The 22820-nt window shown below is 43.6% G+C and overlaps 1 protein-coding gene across 2 annotated transcripts in view; it reads left to right on the plus strand.

Moving 5' to 3' along the window:
* morc2 (MORC family CW-type zinc finger 2) overlaps positions 1 to 22820 on the plus strand; it is a 203786-nt gene that overhangs the window by 94812 nt on the left and 86154 nt on the right. For both annotated transcript variants that reach the window (XR_011936455.1, XM_072484185.1), the window contains exons 8-12: positions 4477 to 4588; positions 7111 to 7236; positions 8205 to 8284; positions 14878 to 14960; positions 21485 to 21570. Coding sequence is in view for 1 of the 2 variants with exons in the window: in XM_072484185.1 (XP_072340286.1) it covers positions 4477 to 4588; positions 7111 to 7236; positions 8205 to 8284; positions 14878 to 14960; positions 21485 to 21570 (487 nt within the window). In the remaining variant the exon portion in view is untranslated. The remainder of the gene's footprint in view (positions 1 to 4476; positions 4589 to 7110; positions 7237 to 8204; positions 8285 to 14877; positions 14961 to 21484; positions 21571 to 22820) is intronic.

The raw sequence follows: 22820 nt of genomic DNA on the forward strand, positions 1-22820 counted from the left end.
TTTTATATCTACTTTTGCATAATGAAGCCCCAAGTGCTTTACTGAGGGAGTGATGAGTGCCAAATGGGAAGTAAGTTAGGCACAGTGACCAAAAAGGACTGTTATGGGCCAGGGTTTAGAGAACCCCTAAGTGTATCATGGAGTTCACCTGACCTACAACTTTTACTAGATTGTGGTATGGGGAGCACACGGCCCACTCTACAGGTGTGGTACAGCAGAAATGGAAAAGTATTTTTTAAAGCAAAACAGTGTTTATTCTATGAACGCAAGTTAACCTTTTTAAAACATACAGTGAACATCATAGCTACCATTAATTCAAATACAACCCCCAAAGAATACAACATTAAGGAGTCCTTAATAAATTCCCAAACAACATCCAGAAGACAAAAGAAACACCTTTTAACAGAAGCACATCCGGTTTAAATTCACTACTGAAAACAGTTATAATTCTGAATTCACCAAATGATCAAGAGATAGTCTTTTCATGGCAGAGAGAACAACAGTACACCTGCTTTGGCTGGCTTCAGCTCCAACACCAAAACGAAACCAAAAAAACACAGATACACCCAAGCTTTTCTCAAAGTGAAACTAAAAAGCAGAGCCAGAGCTCAGCTCCACCCACAGTCTGACACCACTGCAGTAACATGAGCAGCCAAACATTTCTGAAAGTGACATTCTCATGACAGGACTAAAGCAGAATTTGGGTACAAGAGCTGTGTCACTGGTGGACAGAAAAATAGCGGAGAAACAATTGAACAGTGGAGAAAGCGTAAATTTGGATGTAGGGCTGCAGACGGTTGTTATGTTAAATCAGAGGATGAATAATTTGAAATTGATAGCACTGGCGATGGGCAGGGGTTACAATTGATTAAAATAATTTGGGTAACACGGAGGCGAAATTCATCCAACGTTCCAGCTTTTGGCTGGGAAAGGTGTTAGTCAATGTAAGAATGCAGGCTCAAAGTTAGCATGAATTGCTGCAAAATCTTTGTCAGGTGTGCTCCAATTTGGACAGCTCCTGTTTTTTGATTATCTTGAATGCCATAATAATTAGATAAAAGAACCTCTGCAGGCTGTAAGGATTGGAGCGTAGTGTGATTCTTTCAAAATCATTGGGCTTTCCATTGGATCAGAGTGGTCCTATATTATCTTTCACTTTTTAAAAATAAATTTAGAGTACCCAATTCTTTTTTTTTTCCAATTAAGGGGCAATTTAGCGTGGTCAATTCACCGACCCTGCACATCTTTTTGGGTTGTGGGGGTGAGACCACGGAGACACGGGAAGAATTTGTAAACTCCACACGGACAGTGACCCAGAGCCGGGATCGAACCCAGGCCCTCTGCACGTGAGGCAGCAGCGCTAACCACTATGCCACCATGCTGGCCTCATTTGTATGTTCTGAGAGTTTTTATTCGTCTCAAACCTCTTTATTAAAAATGAAAGCTCCATGGAACTCCCGTATGGGCTGCACGATAGAACAGTGGGTAGCACTGTTGCTTCACAGTGTCAGGGTCCCCGTTTCGATTCCTGACATGGGTCACTTTCTTTGCGGAGTCTGCACATTCTCCCCGTGTCTGCGTGGGTTTCCTCTGGATGCTCCCGTTTCCTCCCACAAGTCCCAAAAGGCCTGCTGTTAGGTGAATTGGACATTCTGAATTCTCTCTGTGTGTACCTGAACAGGCGCCAGAATGTGGCGACTCGGGGATTTTCACAGTAACTTCATTGCAGTGTTAATGTAAGCCTATTTGTGACAATAAAGATCATTATTATTATTAGAATTGCCCAGTTCGTAAGTACACGATGTGATATTCGTCTGATGTCATATGGATTAAAATGTTCCTAATGCTCCGTAAAATAAAAGTGTGCTAAAGGACTGGAGGGCACCAAATGGGAAGCCCTCTTCAGAAAAGTATATAATAAGTTTAATCTTCATTATGCACTATTAGGTTGCTGGGTCAGCACTACAGAAACCATTCTGCTGGTGTCTGCTACCGTTTTTTTGAAAGGTGCTCACGGAGGGGATCCAGGCGTGCACAGAAGCAGTTGATGCAGCCCCACAGAATCATAGAATTTGTAGTGCAGAAGGAGTCCATTCGGCCCATCTAGACCTCACTGGTCTTTGAAAGAGCACCCTACTTAAGCCCACACCTCCACCCTATTCCCATTACCCAGTAACTCCACCTAACACTAAGGGGCAATTTAGCATGGCAAATCCATCTAACCTGCACATCTTTGGATTGTGGGAGGAAACCAGAGCATCCTGAGGAAACCCATACAGACAGGGTGAAAGTGCAAACTCCACACAGACAGTCACCCGAGGCCGAATTGAACCCGGGTCCCTGGAGCTGTGAGGCAGCAGTGCTAACTGTGCCATATATTGGCATCTCACAGCCCTACTTGCCGATGTGATGTCCATATTCAAATTTGCATTCCGTAGGTCTGTTGGATCCATGATTCCTGCACCAAGCCACCCCCAATAGATACAGCATGCGTGGGGGTGACTGCAGGTGGCCTTGCAGGATAACCTTAAACGGCTCTGGGCCTAGAAGGCCTGGCTTTAGATCTGGAAGGCCTCTCCTGTACACCTCCATTATTTAATGCCTCCCAAGTGACATCTGTGAATCTTGCAGCCCTTACCGGGGTTGGTGCTCCCATCATCTTTCACTTTCAATATTTCTGTTTCAACTGGAACAAGTGTTCGGCTTGCATGCTCTTAAGACCTAACCTCACCCTCCCATCGTACCTGCAGCCAACAACACAGCTTGTGTTGGGCTGTATGCCACAATTATGGTAACAAGGCAACATTAAGTTTGCAAATTTAACCTTCAACAAAAAAAAACAATGCCCCCCCCCCTTACTCGCAATTAACATTGCAGATGAACTTTCAGCCCCTTTTGTTATGGATTGAAAACACTCAGATAAATAAATTATTCAGGATCAGTCAATGTGGTCACACTTGACCAACATTAGAATTCTTTTGAAAAATGATAGATGAGGAAAATATACTGAATATAGATTTTCAAAAGCACAATAAGGTATCGTGCAAAAGGTATATGGTAAAGATAAAAGCATATGGAATTCAAGGTAATGTGGACAAGTGGAAATAGTCTTTCAAGGCAAAAAGCAAAATACAGGGACTAATGGATGATTCTTAGACTGGAAAGAAAATGATGAGTGTTCTATGGAATAGCATTCTGTGTTATGATCACCAATGAGGCCATAAATTATCTGAATTTTAAAAATTCATTTTTACGTGATGTGGGCTGGCTAGGCCAGCATTTGTTGCCCATCCCTAATTGCCCCATGAGAAAGAAGGTGATGGTGAGCTGCAGTCCATGTGTTGAGACTTTGTGGTGAGTTTTTTAATACAACTGAGTGGCTTGCTAGGCCATTTCAGAGTCAACCACATTGCTGTGGGTCTGGAGTCACATGTAGCCCAGACCTGGTATGGATGGCAGATTTCCTTCCCTAAAAGATATTAGTGAACCAACTGGGTTATTAAGAAAATTGACAGTGATTTCATGGTCAGCTTTTAATTCCAGATATTTATTGGGTTCAGTTTCCACTGTCTGCCATGGTGGGGTTTGAAACTGGGTCTCCAGAGTATTACCCTGTGTCCCTGGATCACCAGTCCAGTGACAATACCAGTAGACCACCACCTCGCCATTGAAGAAATTTGATAACCTACATCCCCTGATATTGTGTTGTGGCAAATTTCAGAAGAATGTGAAAGATTGCCGAGGGCATAGGATAACGAGATGAATGGTTTTGGAAGTAAGAATGGAAAAATAATTCTGCAAAGGTCTCAAATAGAGGAACTGGCGTGTGGATACATAGGCTGTTAATAACATAAGTAGACAACATTTTTCAAAAGCAGACTATTGAATTTATAGCTATAAATGGAAAGAAAACTAGGACGTCTGTTGAATTGTATATGAGAAAAAAGAATATTAACGAACTGGTGCGCAAGCAGGAGAGTAGCATTAGCATAGATTGTGGAGAAAAATATTGCAGACTTGATACAGCTTTGATGAGGTAAGTGGCTTGTTTGTGTGGTGTAACCTTCTTCTTTCATAATTAGGTTATAAATTGCTGAGGAGGCCTTAATTCATAGAATTTACAGAGCAGAAGGAGGCCATTCGGCCCATCGAGTCTGCACCAGCTCTTGGAAAGAGCACCCCACCCAAGGTCAACACCTCCACCCTATCTCCACAACCCAGTAACCCCACCCAACACTAAGGGCAATTTTGGACACTAAGGGCAATTTATCATGGCCAATCCATCTAACCTGCACATCTTTGGACTGTGGGAGGAAACCGGAGCACCCGGAGGAAACCCACGCACACACGGGGAGGATGTAAAGAATGTATTTGAAATGTGTGACAGCAGAGGGTTGTAAGGCTGGACTGTTCTGAAGTACATATTTATTTAATCCTGTACTGCATTCTGAACAATTTTCTTTTCATCCTTTGCAGGAACTTTGGTGATTGTTTATAACCTTAAACTGATGGATAATGGGGAACCGGAACTGGATGTTACCTCTGATCCTACTGATATTCTGATGGCAGGACCACAACTTGAAGGAGTGTAAGTAATTAGTCTGAGGCACTAGAGACATTTTGGATTGGGGAACAGAAACCATCTAAAACAGCCCAGCTTGTAATAAACAAAGTCTCAATGTCTTATTGACTCAACCTTAGAAGTGAAATGGAGTTTTTAAAAACTAAATTTAGAGTACCCAATTATTGTTTTTGCAATTCAGCGTGGCCAATTCACATCTGCATAACTTTTTGTGTTGTGGGGGTGAGACCCACGCAGACATGAGGGCAAACTCCACATGGTCAATGACCCAGGGCTGGAATTGAATCTGGGTCCTCGGCGTCATGAGAACTCGGGTCCACTGCTGCCCTTAAGTGAAATGGAGTTAGCAACTTCAAGTAATATTAATAATCTTTACTATTGTCACAAGTAGGCTTACATTAACACTGCAATGAAGTTACTGTGAAAAGCCCCTAGTCGCCACATTCCGGCGCCTGTTCGGGTCCACAGAGGGGGAATTCAGAATGGCCAATGCACCTACAAGCACGTTTTTCGGGACTTGTGGGAGGAAACTGGAGCACCCGGAGGAAACCCACGCAGGCACGGGGAGAACGTGCAGATTCTGCACAGGCAGTGATCCAAGCAGGGATCGAACCTGGGACCCTGGCGCTGTGAAGCAACGGTGCTAACCATTGTGCTGCCATGACGCGCAAATGGGTACGAATTGTAAACCCAAGGGATTTACACTTGCATAGAGCATAGTGGTTAGCACAATTGCTTCACAGCTCCAGGGTCCCAGTTTCGATTCCCGGCTTGGGTCACTGTCTGTGCGGAGTCTGCACGTTCTCCCCCTGTGTGCGTGGGTTTCCTCCGGGTGCTCCGGTTTCCTCCCACAGTCCAAAGATGTGCAGGTTAGGTGGATTGGCCATGCTAAATTGCCCTTAGTGTCCAACATTGTCCTTAGTGTTGGGTGGGGTTACGGGGTTATGGGGATAGGGCGGAGTTGTGGGCTTGGATAGGGTGCTCTTTCCAAGAGCCGGTGCAGACTCGATGGGCCAAATGGCCTCCTTCTGCACTGTAACTTCTATGATACTCTATGATTTGATACATGGCACGGTATTAAAATGCTGTGTATAAAACACAGGATGAGGTCCCACTGATGGCAGCACTTTCTCACTGGTGTTGAAGAAGCATTGTGGAAAATCATTGTCTATTTCCAAGGAGAATGGATTCTGCAGTCTTTTATGCTACCCAGAATCATAGAATCTCTGCAGTGCAGAAGGCCATTCGGTCCATCGAGTCTGCACCAGCCCTCCAAAAGAGCACTCTACCTAAACCCACTTCCCTTTCCACACTAATCCTAACTAACTTGCACATCCCTGGGCACTAAGAGGCAATTTAGCATGGCCAGTCTACCTAATCCACAGTCCAAAGATGTATGGGAGGAAACCTGAGCACCTGGAGGAAACCCACGCAGACAAGGGGAAAACATACAAACTCCACACAGACAGTCACCCAAGGCTGGAATTGAACCCAGGTCCCTGGCGCTTTGAGGTAGCAGTACTTGTTTCAAAATTTTAGAGTAGCCAATTCTTTTCTTTCCAATTAAGGGCAATTTAGCATGGCCACTCCGCCGATCCTGCACCTCTTTTTGGGTTATGGGTGTGAGACCCATGCACACGTGGTGGTGGGGTCGGGGGAGGGAGGGAATGTGCAAACTCCACATGGACAGTGACCCAGGGCCGGGATCGAACCCGGGTCCTTGGCGCCATGAGGCAGCAATACTAATCACTGTACAAAGGTCCGCCCCCAGAAGTGAAAATAGAACTTAAAACAATTATCGACTGAAATATATTGACACAGAGACTCCACTTAATTGAGTGTTGTGGTTGAGCCGTGTTGTCAATACAATTGAAAACTGGTCGTCTGCTTCTTGTTCGTGGTTATCACAATAGTTAATCTATTTGGTATGAACCAAGAATTTTAGATATTCATATTTGAAAATTACAGAAGTAAAAGAAATGATAAACAATCTAAAGACATAGTTTCAAGGTTACTGTCATCTGGTAACAGAATTATAAATGCAAATGAGGGGTTTGCCTCTTTTCTTTCCACTCCTCCTCCCTTTCATTTCACTGAGATGATGATGAAGAAAAAAAACTCCAATTACAAACTTGCATTAAAATATTTTTTTGAAAACTCAGATGTTAATTTAATGCTCCTCTCTTTGTCATGCTGCTGTGTGCATAGCCACTGAAGTGTTTCTGGGAAGATCCCTGTGTTGGCCTTTGCCCCTTCTCCTTGTCCCTCCCAACTTGCCCACCCTGAATCCCATTTTAGCTCATTGACATTATAAAATTAATGTGGGAGTGATCCAGTAATTTAGCTTTGCACATGCAGGGACTCGCTCAGGATTTTCCCTAGTGGATAGGCTTCTGTTCTCGGAAACTGGATCACTAAGCCTCCTAAGATCGGGTTTCAAGTGAGTAGACAGCTGGTCACTGAAGATTACTGTGTGATTGTGAGAAACAAATACATTTTTTGTTCTAATGGAAGTATTTCGTTTACAGAAAACCAGAGCGGCGCTCCTTTAGGGCTTACACAGCTGTACTGTACATCGACCCTCGGATGAGAATTTTTATCCAGGGACACAAGGTGCGAACGAAACGACTCTCCTGCTGCTTGTTTAAACCCAGGTAAACACATGAACCTTTGTGTCAAAGAGACAGATTTGCATCTACATAGTGCCTTTTGCTATCTCAGGGTGTCCTAAAGTGGTATACAGTGCAGTCACTGTCAGAGTAAAGATGCCAACCAATTTACACACAGCAAGTTCATACAAACTAATGTGGTGATGAGCAGATTCTTTATTAATGACGTTGGTTGAAATGAATATTGACCAGAACATTGAGGAGAAATCCTTTGTTCTTTTCAAATTAGGATCTTTTACATCCATTCACGAGGGTGGGTATGCGCTCTCAGTTTAACATCTCGTTTGAAAGATGGAACTCCTTGACATTGTAGCATTCCCTCCGTTCTGCACTGGAATGTCAGCCAAGATTTTGAACTTGAGTCTCTGAACTGAGACTTGAACCTACAACTCCTATGGGCATACAGCAACAGCGATTAAATGGAGCAGATGTACGATTCAGCTATGATTTAATTGAATGATGGAACGGGCTTGAAGAGCTGAATGCCCTCCTGCATTTCCTATGTTCCTTTGAGCAAAGGCCATGTTTTCTTGCGAATGGAACTTTCTTTACATTTGATAGTCCGTTCTACACGAGAGCCAAAACAATGTCACCTGCAGCACGGTGGCGCAGTGGGTTAGCCCTGTTGCCTCACGGCGCCGAGGTCCCAGGTTCGATCCCGGCCCTGGGTTACTGTCCGTGTGGAGTTTGCACATTCTCCCCGTGTTTGCGTGGGTTTCACCCCCACAACCCAAAGATGTGCAGGTTAGGTGGATTGGCCATGCTAAATTGCCCCTTAATTGGAAAAAAATAATAATCGGGTACTTTAAATTTATTTTAAAAATGCTAGTCAAACTTAATTTTTATATGTAAATTTGAATTGCAAAATCTTTTTGTAAATGATTTCTGCTTGGGCCATTTCAAGTTTCTGTGTCTTGGTCTTGTGCTCTGATTAACTTCTCTCCCTTTCACAGAATGTACAAGTATACATCAAATCGGTTTAAGACCCGTGCAGAACAGGAAGTGAAAAAAGCTGAGCATCTAATGAAAATAGGTATGTAACAAAAGGGAAAATAATATTTAACATTTTTCCAATGCATCATTTTTGAAGGATGTTAAATGTTATAAATGATAAAGAACTGAATATGGTTCTCACAGTAGCACTTTCTTAATAATGGAAGCCCAGTGGTGGAAGTTAATTATGTTGGTCAACTATGTCCCAAGTTAAATTCTGGCTTGTACTGAATTAAGAGAACTCAGCTGCGGACGAGGGGAAAGACACATTGACCTGGGGAGCATGGAGGGTTCCTGCTTCTGATCTCTATCTAGTCACCTCAGCTGAAGTACAATGTCGAGAGTATGAACGCTTCACTTGCCATTTTTCATCGGAACGTAAACTATTATAAGTGAGATACTTCACTGTGGGCAGGGAGAAAATTTGGATGAAGGTGTAAGATGAGGGCAGCAGTTAAATCATGGGCATATTTCTAACTCATGCTGGACACTGATGAGGTATGCAACATTTTGTGATGTGTTTTTTCAAAATTACTTTCTCATCTGGGAGTGCTGATGCCAATTGTGAACCAAACATGGAACAAGGATAAAACTGAAGACCTTCCTTACCCGTACCAGCCTCCCCGAACAGGCGCCGAAATGTGGCGACTAGGGGCTTTTCACAGTAACTTCATTTGAAACCTACTTGTGACAATAAGCGATTTTCATTTTTTTTTCACTTGAACAACTCATTATTGCACTATGCATATGTAACTGTTATAACACCCACGAGGACCACAGGGAATCCACTGTTGATCTCCCTGTAGGACTCGTGGAGTACGAGCTTCGTAGGGAGGGGGCTGAGGCCATCCAGCTGGGGCTCGTTTCGAATGTGCATTAAAGCTGGTCCAAAGGAGAGCCTGGTGTGGTTAGTTCTTGAAGGAAGGACTGTACTGGAAACGAGATGCCTTGAGCAAAATATTGTATGTAGTTAAAATAAACCGCTGTCTTCCGCGAGTTGCTAACCGGCGACAGGGGGGGGGGGGAAGGAACCTCCAAACCCGCCTGTGGAGACGCCAAGCCGCTCGAAATTTGCTATCCTGGGACGTAGGGTGGTAACAGTTCAGAATGCTTCTATTCGGGAAGTTGGGATGCCTTTGTTGCAGGTCTGGAAGACTGGAACCAGTACGCTGTGCCAGTGAGACGAGCGAGATCTTGGGGGAAGACGTCGAACAGTCGTCGTCCTGACCTCCTGTGGGGCCCAGACATTTGGGAGCATATGGATTTGCCCAGCTGCACCGGACTCCAAATCCTTTGATGAGCTGGTCGCTTTGGGTGGCGACATGTAGGTGTAGGTCGACGTTCGGTGACTCTCGCTAGAGTTCTCATTTTTAGACCCTTTTCACCCAGTTTTAGGGCAAACCTTTATATAAGTTGTCTTCATTGAAGTTGTGGGAATTTGAGGATACCAAAATTCCAACAAAAGAATGCGGCATGAAGAGGAACGAGCGTTAGTCCGCCTGCGGGTCTGAGTTCGGTGCGGAATCCTGTGGGAGAAAAGATGGCGGGAGCAGGCTGGCTGGGTGCAGCTGCGGCCATTACGGTGTATGTGCTAGCCGAGGTGATAGCGGAGTTTGAGCGGCAGTTTGGCAAGCATTTTGAGTGGCATGGGAATGCTCAAAAAGCTGGTGTGGGATACGCTGGCCCTAATAAAGGAGGCTCTTGGAAAGATGCCGGTACGGGAGCATGGTGAGAGGAGGCATTGTCGCGGCACAGCCACCAGCTTGCCTCGATGGGACAGGAGCTGCAGAAGGTGGGGAAAGTAATAAAAAGCTGAGAGTCAAAGTGGAGGACCTGGAGAACCCGTCACGACAGCAGATCTTCAGTTTGTGGGACTGCCTGAGGGGCTGGAGGCCGATGGAGTACGTTTTGGGGCTGTTCGCCCAAGTTGTTGGGGGAGGAGAACACCTCACTCTTTGAGCTCGATAGAGCTCATCGGTTGCCCGGCCGAAGCCAATGGCGAATGATCCACCAAAAGCTGTGATTGTACACAGCTTCTTAATCTAGGACAAAAGTTCAGCACAACATCGTGGGCCGAAGGGCCTGTTCTGTGCTGTATTTTTCTATGTTCTATGTTCTACTCCATATGCTTCACCCGATGTCTATTTATTTACATTGTGCATTTATCATATGTCCTATGTTTTTCATGTATGGAACAATCTACCTGGTCTGTACGCAGAATGATACTTTTCACTGTACCTCGGTACACGCGACAGTAAATCTTTTGTTCTTTTCATTGGGGATTGTTCTGTTTTAGTATAAAATGTTAAAAACTGAATAAAATAGTTTTTAAAAATTAATACGGCAGTGCGACCACTGACTTCATGACCCACTTACGACTTCAAGCGGCTCCCCCTCTCCAAAATATTGAGGGATAGCCTAGTCTGTGGCATAAACAACGCGGCTTCTCAGAGGAAGCTTTTGGCAGAGCCCACCTTGGATTTAAGCGGTGCCATTGAGCTTTCGCTGTCCCAAGAGCATGTGGAGAAAGGAGTGCAGGAGCTGCAGGGTACATAATTTGGCCCGCCCTTCATTTTGAACTCCCTCTGCATCGCGGGACAGTGGGGTCTGAGAAGATTGCCTCAAAAAGGGCAGCTCGGAGACCATTCCGCAGCTGAGTTAGGATCTTGGGAGCTACTGCTGACAGGTGGGATACCTCCCCCGAGGATGAAGGGGAGAGCCGGCCACATTGCCAAAAGTGTGGTCGGAGAACGCGTGATGATCAGAACCCCCAATTTCGGCGCAAGAGAATGTTGTCTGCGACAGTCGCTGAGATTACCCGAGATCAATGGGCCGATGACATAGAAACTGGTTGAGTCTCACGTTTCTGAATTTCGGCAGGAATGTAGAGGTGCCGCAGGAGACGCAGAAGAAGAACTGTGACTTAAGGACGCCAGGGTAGAAATTTTATTCCAGGGATGCAGTCCATGCCCGCCAGGGTGGAAATTTCACTCCAGGGATGCAGTCTATGTCCGTAATTTTGATGATGGAGCACTATGGCACCCAGGCGTAGTGCTGGAAAGAACGGGCCCAGTCTCGTATGACGTCCAGGTTCAGCGGAGAGTTCGGAAAAGCACTTGGACCATCTGAAGAAGCGGGAAACCGCACTTCACAATGCCCAACCGGCAATATTGCCGTCGTCTCCCCGCCAGGAACCGCCTCCAGGTCCCAGCAATAACTTTTTGGCGGTCGGCCAGGAAACGACGGTTGGCAAACCGATACAAACCGTCCAATCCAGAACCGCCACAGGCAGAAGCACAGCCGTGGGCAGAGGGGTGCAGAAGGCGGCTGAAGGAATTTTGTGGGGGAGGGGTGTTATAACCCCCTTGAGGACCACAGGGAGTCCATTGTTGATCTCCCAGTAGGACTCGTGGAGTACGAGTTTCCTAGATAGGGACGGAGGCCACCCAGCTGGAGCTGGTTACAAATGAACATAGCCTGACCAAAGCCAGGCCTGATGTGGTTAGATCTCCCATTTAAGACTGTACTGGGAGCGAGATGCTGCCTTGAGCAGAATATTGTATATAGTTAAATAAATCTCTGTTCTCTTATCGCTGGCTGCCTCAAGTCTCTAAAGTAACCACTAAGCTCCTGAGTTCCTGCGTAATACATATAGACTGATTTTTAACACTTCTCGAAAGTAAACTGGGAATTATGACAGCGCTTTCCCACAGTATTTTACAAAATACTTGACAGAACAAACCCCACCTCCCATGATGGGCCAAATGGCTGGCATGGAACCTACAACACTTGGTGGGAGGGGGTGGATTTTGTTGGAAGTGCACCCATATGAACGTTGAGGATAGGAGCTATAAGTAACCTGTTGATACTCGCTCTCTGGACTTGTGAATAATATTGAGATATTTGGAAACCTTTGTCACCATGAAATATTTACCTGTAAACGATTGCACCATAGGAAAGGAAGGAAAAGAGTGAGGGGGGAGGCATGGTTCAGTGGGGCTGGATAGAGGGCTAGCGATAAATGGAGAGTGACAAAGATGTTGTGGATAGAAAGACAAAGGGAATGTAAATGGGAGTGATCCAAGCCGAGAAGGGTGCTGATAGATTAGTATGTGTTAATGGCAGAACAACGGTAAGCAGTGTGTCAAAGGGCACCTGGGAACACCGGGGGGTGCAACAAATATGAGGGGGAAAACAGATCGATTTGGGAAATTAAAATAAATTGATAGAAATAAAGAGTTCAGTCTGAAACTCTTTAACTCAATGTTAAGTCCAGAAGGCTGTAACATGCCTATTCGGAAGATGAAGTGCTATTCTTCCAATTTGCGCTGGGCTTCACTGGAACATTGCAGCAGGCCAAGGATGGGCATGTGGACATGAAAGCAGGACGGTGATTTGAAATGGTAAGTGAAAGGAAGGTCTGGGTCCTGCATGTAGATTCATACCAGTCTTGGACCAAATGATGTCCTGGTTGTACAGAATATAGAACCGGGCTCAGGTATGAGGGTGGGGGTGCAGTGAGGAGGGGCAGAGAGAAGAATAAAATATTTAGTCATGGGGTAAAAATTGATAAACCAGCCCGTTCCCTTTCTGAAAGTTTCACATAATGACTATATAGATTTTTTAAAAACCATTGTCATGTTCATGGGATTGAATGCTCAGAATTTGAGTGTATTTTGCCCTTGCTGAAATTTGTACACTTAGAAATTGGACTGTAGAAAGCCTTACAGAATGTCATGCGTGCTTCACCATTTATTAAAATCATGATTAATCTTCACTTTAAACTGCACTTTCCTGTCTGATCCCCTTATCCCCCGATTCGCTTTGTGTCCAAAAATCAATCAATATCAGGCTTGAAGGTACACATCGGAGCACCTCTGGGACAAAGAATTCCAAGATTCATAACCCTCAGTGCAAAAATATCACCTCATCTCAGCCCTAAATGGCTGCCCATTTATTCTGAGATTATGCCCCCTTGTTCTAGAATGTTTAAACCAGGAGAAACAGATTATCAGCAACTTCCCTGTCAAGCTCTTTCAGAATCTTATATGTTGTAATAGGATAACTTCTCATTCTTCTAAACGCCCAACGAATATAGGCCCATTCTACTCAATTTATTAAATCCGCAATAGCTTGTTTTTTTTCGATAACAAGTAACATTGAATGTTCCTATCTGATTCAGAGGAGAAATAGGTGATGAACTGCAATAGAAGTTGAACATAGGAACAGGAGTAGGCCATTCAATCCTGTTCTGCCATTTAATAGGATCATAGCTGATCGGGTACTTTAATGTCTTTTACCCACAATATCCACATAACCCTTTACATTATTGTTAATTAAAAAGCTGTCAATCTCTACCTTAAACATACTCAATGACTGAACTTCCCTTGCGCTCTGGCGTAGAGAATTCCACAGATTCAGAACCCTCTGTAAAGAAATTTCTCCTCCTCTCAATCCTTATTTAGAAATTATGACCTCTGGTTCTAGACTCCCCAACCAACCTGACCTGCATCTGCCTTGTCTATTCCTTTTAAATATTTTTTAGGTTTCAATGAGATCACCTCTCATTCTTCGAAGCTCTAGAGAAGACTGGTCCAGTTTGCCCAATCTCTTCATAAGACAGTGCCCCATCCCTGGAACAAGTCTGGTGAACCTTCACTGCATTTCCTTTATGACAACAATATCCTTTCTGCGGTGAGGGAACCATAACTGCACACAGTACTCCAGGTGCGGCCTAACCAAGCTTTAACAATTGAAGCAAGACTTCACTACTCCTGTACTCGAGTCATTTTGGAATGGCTAACATTTCATTAAACAATAACAAAAATATAGTCAAGCCGATGTATTTTGAGGAAGCTCTTGCAAAATATTGAGTGAATTAACAAGACAGAGAGCTTGAAGGAGGGAGGCAGTACCATGACTGACGGCTGTCCCACTGATACTGAAAAGGAAACCAGATGCTCAGGTTGCGTGCTACACCATCAATGACGCATGTCAGGGCTTGACTATGGCGTCTTTAATAACACAAAAAAAGTCACAACATGAAGACTGGCATTTGACCCAATCAATTCAAAAATCTCACTTACCAGTAGAGCCAAAGGAGTTTGGGGAACTATGCAGGAACTGGATTTGTAAATCAGGACAAGGGTATTGAAATTAGTATTAAACCTGAGACATTTGGGTCCGTATGAGACGTTATTATGTTGTGTGGTTTATTAAGTCATGAAGGAAGCACTGCATTATTCACTGAAAATGCAGAATGTGCTTGTGTCAATATTTAGGGCTACACTGCACCACATGGTGGTAAGTAAGTTCACACCTGGATTTTTTTGAGTATTTTTATCTCCGAACAATTAGACGAGGGCAAAAGCAAACCTCCTTGGACTTATTTGTGTTGAAGTTGCAGATTTCAGATCACCATTGCCAGCAGCTTCAAAGTCATTGAACCATCTCCTTATCAGGTATAGTGCTTGGCAGGAGCAGCTCTTAACGAGTGAAAAGGGAGGAAAACTTCAAATTTCAAAATTGAACTCTGGGTTTTCCACGGTCAGATATTTGTGTGTTTCTTTTTCTTTAAAAAGTCCTGAATGTGTGAACCTGCCTCATGCTGTTGTATTGTTGTATTGTTTCCAGCTGAGGAGAAGTCACGGGAAGCAGAAAGCAAAGCACGATCCCTCGTATTAAAGTTGGGAGATGATTTGAGCAGGGAAGCAAGGGTGAGCCAGTTTGACTTGTATTTTGAACAATGACAACACAGTCATCACGTATTATTAGTCATATGCAACTCATGTACTTTAATATGAACTATGCGCACAAATTTGTATGTGTCTTGTATGTTGGAGTAAAGTATCCACCTATAACAAGCAGCTACAATAGGTTAAATGGTTTATTTATGCCTTTCAACATCAATGATGTGGAGATGCCGGCGTTGGACTGGGGTGAGCACAGTAAGAAGTTTTACAACACCAGGTTAAAGTCCAACAGGACTGCGCCTTCCTCGGGTGAATCAACATACTTTCGACATCAAGATTTTCTTTTTCTGTTCATCAACATTGTTGCTTTGATTTAGAAGTGCTTTCTATGTATATATACCTTTGTATGACCAAGAGGTTGTGTAAAATTATATTGGTTCTATTTTATTTTGAATGTCAAATGTGTTTATGCATAAAGTATCACTTCTAAAAGTTAACAAGATTTGATTTTGTCATTTAAGATGTTAAAATCAGGAGTTCTAAAGAAGATCAGACTTCCTATGAAATCTGGGGCTGGGTTCTTCGCTGGCAGTACACTCACACCCAACGGTGTGAGGGTGCCCACAATGGGAAACCCCATTGGCCAGCTGCCGGGATGGAGGATCCCGCTGCCGGTGGGGGCACGCCGCACCAGAAAATGGGTGCGGTGGGACGGAGAATCCCATCCCTGGTTATTCAGCATGAAGAACTCCGAATAGCTCTAGAGTTAATGGATCTTCAAAGTCAACTGTGTACCAAAGGTCTGCAAGATGAAGAGGCTGAATTTGCTGCTCAGCTAATTACCACCGCTAATATTCAATAGAAAACATTATTACAAGGTGTAATTAACCATTATAATAGACCTCCTCATTTCATGTATGTTTATATTCTGCATCATAATTTTAGTGTTTAGGATTTTTGTTCTTGACATTGTATATGAAGTTAGTAGAGACTCTAGTTTCTAATTCTTTGGTCTTTAATATCTGACAGTTTGTCGGGTTTGATAGTACAATGTGGGATGGTCAAATTGAGAATGACTGCAGAATGATGAAGTGCACAAGGATTTGGGTGTTGTGCACAAGTTACAAATTGGTATGCAGGTGCAGCATGTAATCAAGACAACTAATGGAATGCTATATTTTGTTATGCGAAGAATTGAGTATAAAAGGATGTTATGCTTCATTTATTTGAGGCATTGCTGACACTGTTTCGAATTCTGCGCGCAGTATTGTTCTCCCAATTTAAGGAATGATGTAAATACATTGAAGGCAGTCAGAGGAGGTTTTCTAGATTGATACCTGGAATGAGTGTGTTGGAAAGGCTGGGCTTGTTTCCTTTAGAAGAGTGAGGGATAGGGCAGTACGGTGGCACAGTGGTTAGCACTGCTGCTTCACGCCGCCGAGGCCCCAGGCTCAATCCCGGCCCTGGATCACCGTTCGTGTGGAGTTTGCACATTCTCTCTGTGTTTGCGTGGGTTTCGCGCCCACAACCCAAAGATGTGCAGGCTAGGTGGATTGACCACGCTAAATTGCTGCTTAATTGGAAAAAATTAATTGGGTATTCTAAATTTTAATAAAAGGAGGGGAAAAGAAGAGTGAGGGATGACTTTATTGAAGTATATAAGGTCCTGAACATTATTGATAAGGTGGACATCCAAAGGATGTTTCCGACTGAGCGAGCTGGAGAACCTAATAGCTGCCTGCTGAATGGTGCTCTGTTTGCCCCTAACAAGAATCCACCTCCACCCACTAATTGAATCAGTCCAAAATACTTAGTGTAGATATAGACATCGAATGAGCAAAAGTCCGAGTCGTAAGAGAGATTAAGTGAAAATGGTTCAGGGTGACAAAGAAACGAGAAACCGCAGCCGCTCTTCACATGGCAACAACGGGCCTGCCCGAACACCACATTCAGGTATAGAGAACACCATATTCAGGTATGGAAACGTCTGAGCTGAGCACTATCCTGACTGAGCTGAGAAAATTCAGAAAAGAAGTAAATGACACCTTAGGAAAATAAAGAATTCAATCTCAGAACTGGAACAAACTGACAGGGGTTTGGAAAAGAGGGTAGTAGAGCCTGAGGACAGAATTAGTCCCCAAGATCATTCGTGGTGAAATTTCCCAGCTTCCGGACAAAACTGTATGTTCTCAAGGCGTGAGAAAAACCTCCAATTCAAAGAAAGGCGTTTAACGCTAGATCAGAACCACTCACCAGCGGAAAAGACATGAATATACAGCTATGAAGAAATGGCTTAGGGAGAAGAACATTCCAAATGCCTTTCCCGGCAATGTTTAAGAGTCTATCTCGAGGATGGAAGCAACACCTTTTCATCGGCATGGGAGGCTGCAGAGGGAATGAAACACCTGGGCATCACCGTGAGTCTCTGAGGGCAAGCGCTGGAGAGGGAAATGCACCACATTGGATGGCACACCGCTGGTAGAAATCAAAGACGACATGATTCCCTACTTAGCCGCTTGATGATTTGTGATGTAGAGCTCTGCTTTCGAGATGTGATGAGGGAGGGTGGTGTTAAAGCAGTGGTGCGATGCGTCTCCGATATCAGTGAGAATGAAATGAAACTATTTAAATTGCAGATTCTCTAACTTGTATGTTACCCACTGACTGAGTTAGCTAACTCAATTGCGGTCAGCTTGATAGCTGCAGCTCAGGAAGTCCGGTGTAATGTTAGCTAGCTGAAGTGGCGCTGTTGGTCTGCTCTGGAGATTTCTTTTTATTATACACAATTACCTATTAACAAGTTGAATAGGGAGACGCTAAGCCTCACTTTTGTTGGTTTAAGCAATCTTTATTTTAGGCCTAACTCCACTTGGATATGGGTCAAAATTGCATTTAAACCTTTGGTGTACATAGTTTCTACCCCACGGTATTCTCAAAGGAACAATGTTAAAGCCACATTTTTTCTTTTTCCCCTATCTCAACGCTCTCTTCTCTGATATTAGACTATTTGTCAAGCTGGGTGCACCTCACATTAATTGAATACAGATTATTATGGATGTGAAACGGTTGCATAACCTATTAAAAGAAAAAAGATACTCTTGTCAGTTGAAACATCCAAGCTGCAAAATTGCATTTTCTTTACAAGAAACACATTTGTCAGACAAAAGACACAGTAAGCTGAGCAGATCTTGAGCAAACCAGGTATTCTTTTCCTCTTGCATCAGGGAGAAGGAGTGTAGCAATCTTATTCCACACATCTGTATCCACTCACAACAGGTCACTTATTGGCTGCTTCATGGAGAGATGCAGTCATAACTGTCATTCATAAGGAGGGTAGGGAACCAACAGAGTGTGTGTTATATCGCCCCATATCATTACTTAATTGCAATCTGCAAATTCGAACATCAATACAAGCCCACAGACCAAACTCTGAAGATAATCTACGCAGACTCCTTAATATTATGAGCTATACCCAAGGTCGTGGAGCTGAGGCTATGATCTTGCCTTTAGACGCTGAAAAGGCATTTGACCAAGTATCATGGATGTGCCTATTTCCGGCGTTAGACCGCCTGGGGTTAGGACCCAACTTCGTGAGGTGGGTCCAGTTCCTCTATTCAAATCCACGGGCCTCCATTAGATTGAATGGTCATATTTCTAAAGCCTTTAGTCTAGAGAGTGGGACAAGACGGGGTTGTCCTCTGTCCCCCTTTCTGTTCACCCTATGCATAGAACTCTTAGCACAAATGGTGAGAGACAACGCGGACATAAAAGGGGTTGTAGCTGGAGAAGAAAAGCGCAAATTATCATTATATGCTGATGACGTCTTGCTGTGGGGGCGGTACGGTGGCACAGTGGTTAGCACTATTGCCTCACAGCTCCAGGACCCCGGGTTCAATTACAGCTTCAGGTGACTGCGTGGAGTTTGCAACTTCTCCCTGTGGCTGCATGGGTTTCCTCCCACAGTCCAAAGATGTGCAATTTGGTGGATTAGCCGTGCTAAATTGCCCCTTTGTGTCAAACGGTTCGGTGGTGTTACGGGGATAAGGTGGAGGTGTGGGCTTAAGTAGGGTGCTCTTTCCAAGGGCCGGTGCAGATTCGATGGACCCAATGGCCTCCTTCTGCATTGTAGGGATTCTATGATTCTATACTTATCAGATTGCACAATATCCTTACGTTTTCTGAAAGAGAGTATTAAAAGGTTTGGCTATTACTCTGGTTACAAAGTTAATATTGATAAAACTGAAGCAATGGAAATAAGTGGACAGATCTCCAACCATATTAAGGCGCAAATTGCCTTTAAATGGCCCAGTTGGGGCATTAAATATCGCAGTATTCTTGTCCGACCATCAATTGTAAGAGTATATGAAGCAAATTACGCCAGTTTCATTAGCATATCAAGAATGATCTGGATCGGTGGCTGACCCTACCACTCTCTCTCTGTTAGGGCGGATTGATGTATTAGGATGAATGTCCTCAAATGCTACCTATTCAGATTCCAAAATCTACATTCAATATACTTCAATTTCCTTGCCGTTGTATAAGGCAAGGAAAAAGACCAGAATGTGATTTAAAACATCCCAGCTTACGAAGTCGGAAGGAGGTTTAGCACTCCCCAATTTTAAATTCTATTTTTGGGCAGCTAAAATCTATGACATCTTATCAGACATAATAGAAATCTGATGGCTGAAACAACTTCCATTAACAGCGCTGCCATTCATTTATGGGTAATAGCATAAGAGACTGTAGAATTAGTGAATAGACTAGACTGATCATCAATATTTGGGAAGAAATTCAGGAATCATTTGATTTACTTTGTTCAATCTCTGCTCTGACCACTATTGGTCTATAAAAAATGTCACACCCTCCATGCATCATGAGGGCTTTAAGAAATGGTCCGAATATGGTCTCACCTTCCTTCACCAGTTATTTCAGCAGGATACTCAAATCATTTGGGCAGATCAGAGGGGAATTTGTTTTTCCAAATACTGCCATTTTTAGATACATACAGATAAGGCATTTTCTTTTAAAACATGAAAAGCTAAACAAAATACGAAGTCCATCTCCGACACAGTCTTACTTTGTAAACATCCAACGAGATGTAGCTGGGGAAAAATAATATCCTGTATATATCAGACATGCTCTCCATGGTGTCTAGCAATTCCTTATACATTAGAAGGAAATGGAAGTTAAACTGCAACAGGCGATACCGGTGAAAGACTAAAATGAACTTTATTCTGAGGCCCATCTTGTTACCTACTCAAATAACTGCAGAGAATCTAAATAGAAGCTCATTGCTAGGTACTTCAGAACACCACATATTACTGAAAACATTGGTCCCTCCCCCACAGGTAGTTGCTGGAGAGCCTGCGCAGGAAACCAAGTGGTCATTACACTCTCACATTCTGGTCATGCCCAAAGTTGAGAGAGTATTGGGACGATATCCAAAATATTGGTTGAGGTACTCCAAATGGACATCCCACATATCCCCCCTAACTGCTCTATTAGGTACAATTCCAGAGGGGATGGAAGGAAGAAAACGTAACTATCTTTTACAAAGTTTGCTTATAGCTGCCATTAAAGGGATCACCCTCAATTGGTTGAAACCCGTATGCCCACCTATGAATCTTGGTTGTCCAAAGTCAGAGAGCTACTTGAGATGGAAAGAATCACGCATGCATGTTCACAGAGCAAAATATTAATTCACAGTGAATCCCAGTAATGGGAATATTGTTCACATGAATTAAACCACAGAGAGCACGCCCCCACCCCAACCCAACACCACTCATTATATATATTTTATTTGCGCCTCCTTTCTTTTAACAGTGCTTTGCCATATATTTCCTAGAGTCATTTCATTGGTACTCTATGTAAGGAAGCAACTTCTATACGGGCCAGTTATCATCAAGTTCTTATTTATCTGCTTTTTCAACACTGTACATGGAACTTGATTTTCTAAACGAGAAGTGCCGATGTAATATTGTTTTTTTTAATCATCAGTGCTGTTGACAGAATAAATGTGTTGTGCAATTTTAATTATTTTACCATGTTAATCTTTTGTTTCTGTTTGCTGTGAGAGAATAAAAACAAAGTTTAAAAATAAAAGAATGGTTCCTCTTGTACGCGAGTTCAGAACTAGCGGGCATTGTTTTAAAATTAAGCAATATCATTCTAGGACAGGTCTGGAGAATTTTTTTCTGAGGGTTGTGCGACTTTGGAACATTACCTTAAAAGGCGGTGGAAGTGGGGTCATTGAATATTTTTGAGGGAGAGGCACTTGAAAGCAAGGGGATGAAATGTCATCAGAGATAGATGGGCAATGTGGAACTCAACACAAACAGTAATCTTACTGAACAGCGGAGCAAGCTTGAGGGGCCAAATTACGTACTTACCTCCCCTACCTGGTATATTCGTAAATCCAGTAAGATTTGTGTAAGTGGGATGGTATTTTCCTACGCATGACCTAGTTTAGAAGTTACAGGTGTCTTTCACACACATCACCCTCAACCAGAAATTGCAATGTAATAATTCAGAATGTTTTGATTTCACAGGTACATCTGCGACAGGTGCAGGATGCTGCATTCAACCTGAGCAGAGAAGCTGATGTGAAGAAACGAATACATGAGGCAAAACTTAGGTGAGGTTTGTGTGGTGAGATTGTTGTGTTTTAAATCAAGAAATCTGTGCCTAATCCAGTGTTCTGGCTCATTAGCTTTTTGCTTGGAAATGATTTATTATCAAAAAGTCTAAGCCTGACTCAGTTAGAGTTAGATTCCCTTTTATCTCTCGCTAATAGATAAGGTCTCAGTCCGGTTTGAATGGATATACAAGCACTGTTTATTTCTTTAAGAGCTCATTTTGGTACATTCACACAAAATTAAATCGAAAGACTTTTCCGAAATGTCCTTGAGACACTGAAGAGTGAAAGCAAAAAGCTTCAAGATAAAAGTGATTCCAGATTTTCAAATTAAAAGTCATTTCAACAAAAGGCCTTAAAAGTAATTTTCACAAAAGCTTCAAGGATTATCCGACAGCTAAAATTCTTCTCTCTAATCAATCAAACGGATCACATTCTAAAGGGAATCCTTATCTGGGTTTAGAAGCTTGCTTTGTTTTATTGGTTCTAATTCTCAGCTGAGCCCCCCTTGATTCGTTCAGGAAAGTATCGGTCACTTTTTTTGAAAATATTTTTTTATTCTCCTTTTTCACATTTTCTCCCAAATTTACACCCAACAATAAACAATAATCAGTAACAAATGTAATGTCAATCCCCATGTCAATAATAACGATCCCATCCTCCCAACAAATCCCCAAACGTTAGCCCGCATGTTAACATAAACAAATGACAAAGAGGAATCAGGAAACACCCATAGTCACCATTAACACATACAGTCCCCCCCCCCCCCCCCCCCCCCCCCCAAAGAATTCCAGCAGGTCCCCCCGCCAGGGCACAGGGTGGAGGGTTGATCTCCACCCTAACAGGATCCGCCTTCGGGCGATCAACAAGGCGAAGGCTACAACATCTGCCTCCACGCCCATTTCCAACTCCGGCTGGTCCGACACCCCAAATATGGCCTCCCGAGGGCCCGGGTCCAGATTCACGTGCACCACTTTAGAGGTTACCCTAAACACCTCCTTCCAGTAATCATCCAGCTTTGGACAGGACCAAAACATATGAACGTGGTTTGCGCGCCCCCCCCCCCCCCGCAACGTTCACATACATCTTCTACCCCCTCAAAGAGCCGGCTCATCCTCGTCCTTGTAAGGTGCGCTCTATACATCACCTTCAGCTGTATCAGCCCCAACCTCGCACACGAGGTGGAGGCATTCACCCTCCGTAGCACCTCACACCAGAACTCCTCCTCGATACCCTCTCCCAACTCTTCC

The sequence above is a fragment of the Scyliorhinus torazame genome, chromosome 1, assembly GCF_047496885.1.
Source record: "Scyliorhinus torazame isolate Kashiwa2021f chromosome 1, sScyTor2.1, whole genome shotgun sequence".
NCBI lineage: Eukaryota > Metazoa > Chordata > Chondrichthyes > Carcharhiniformes > Scyliorhinidae > Scyliorhinus > Scyliorhinus torazame.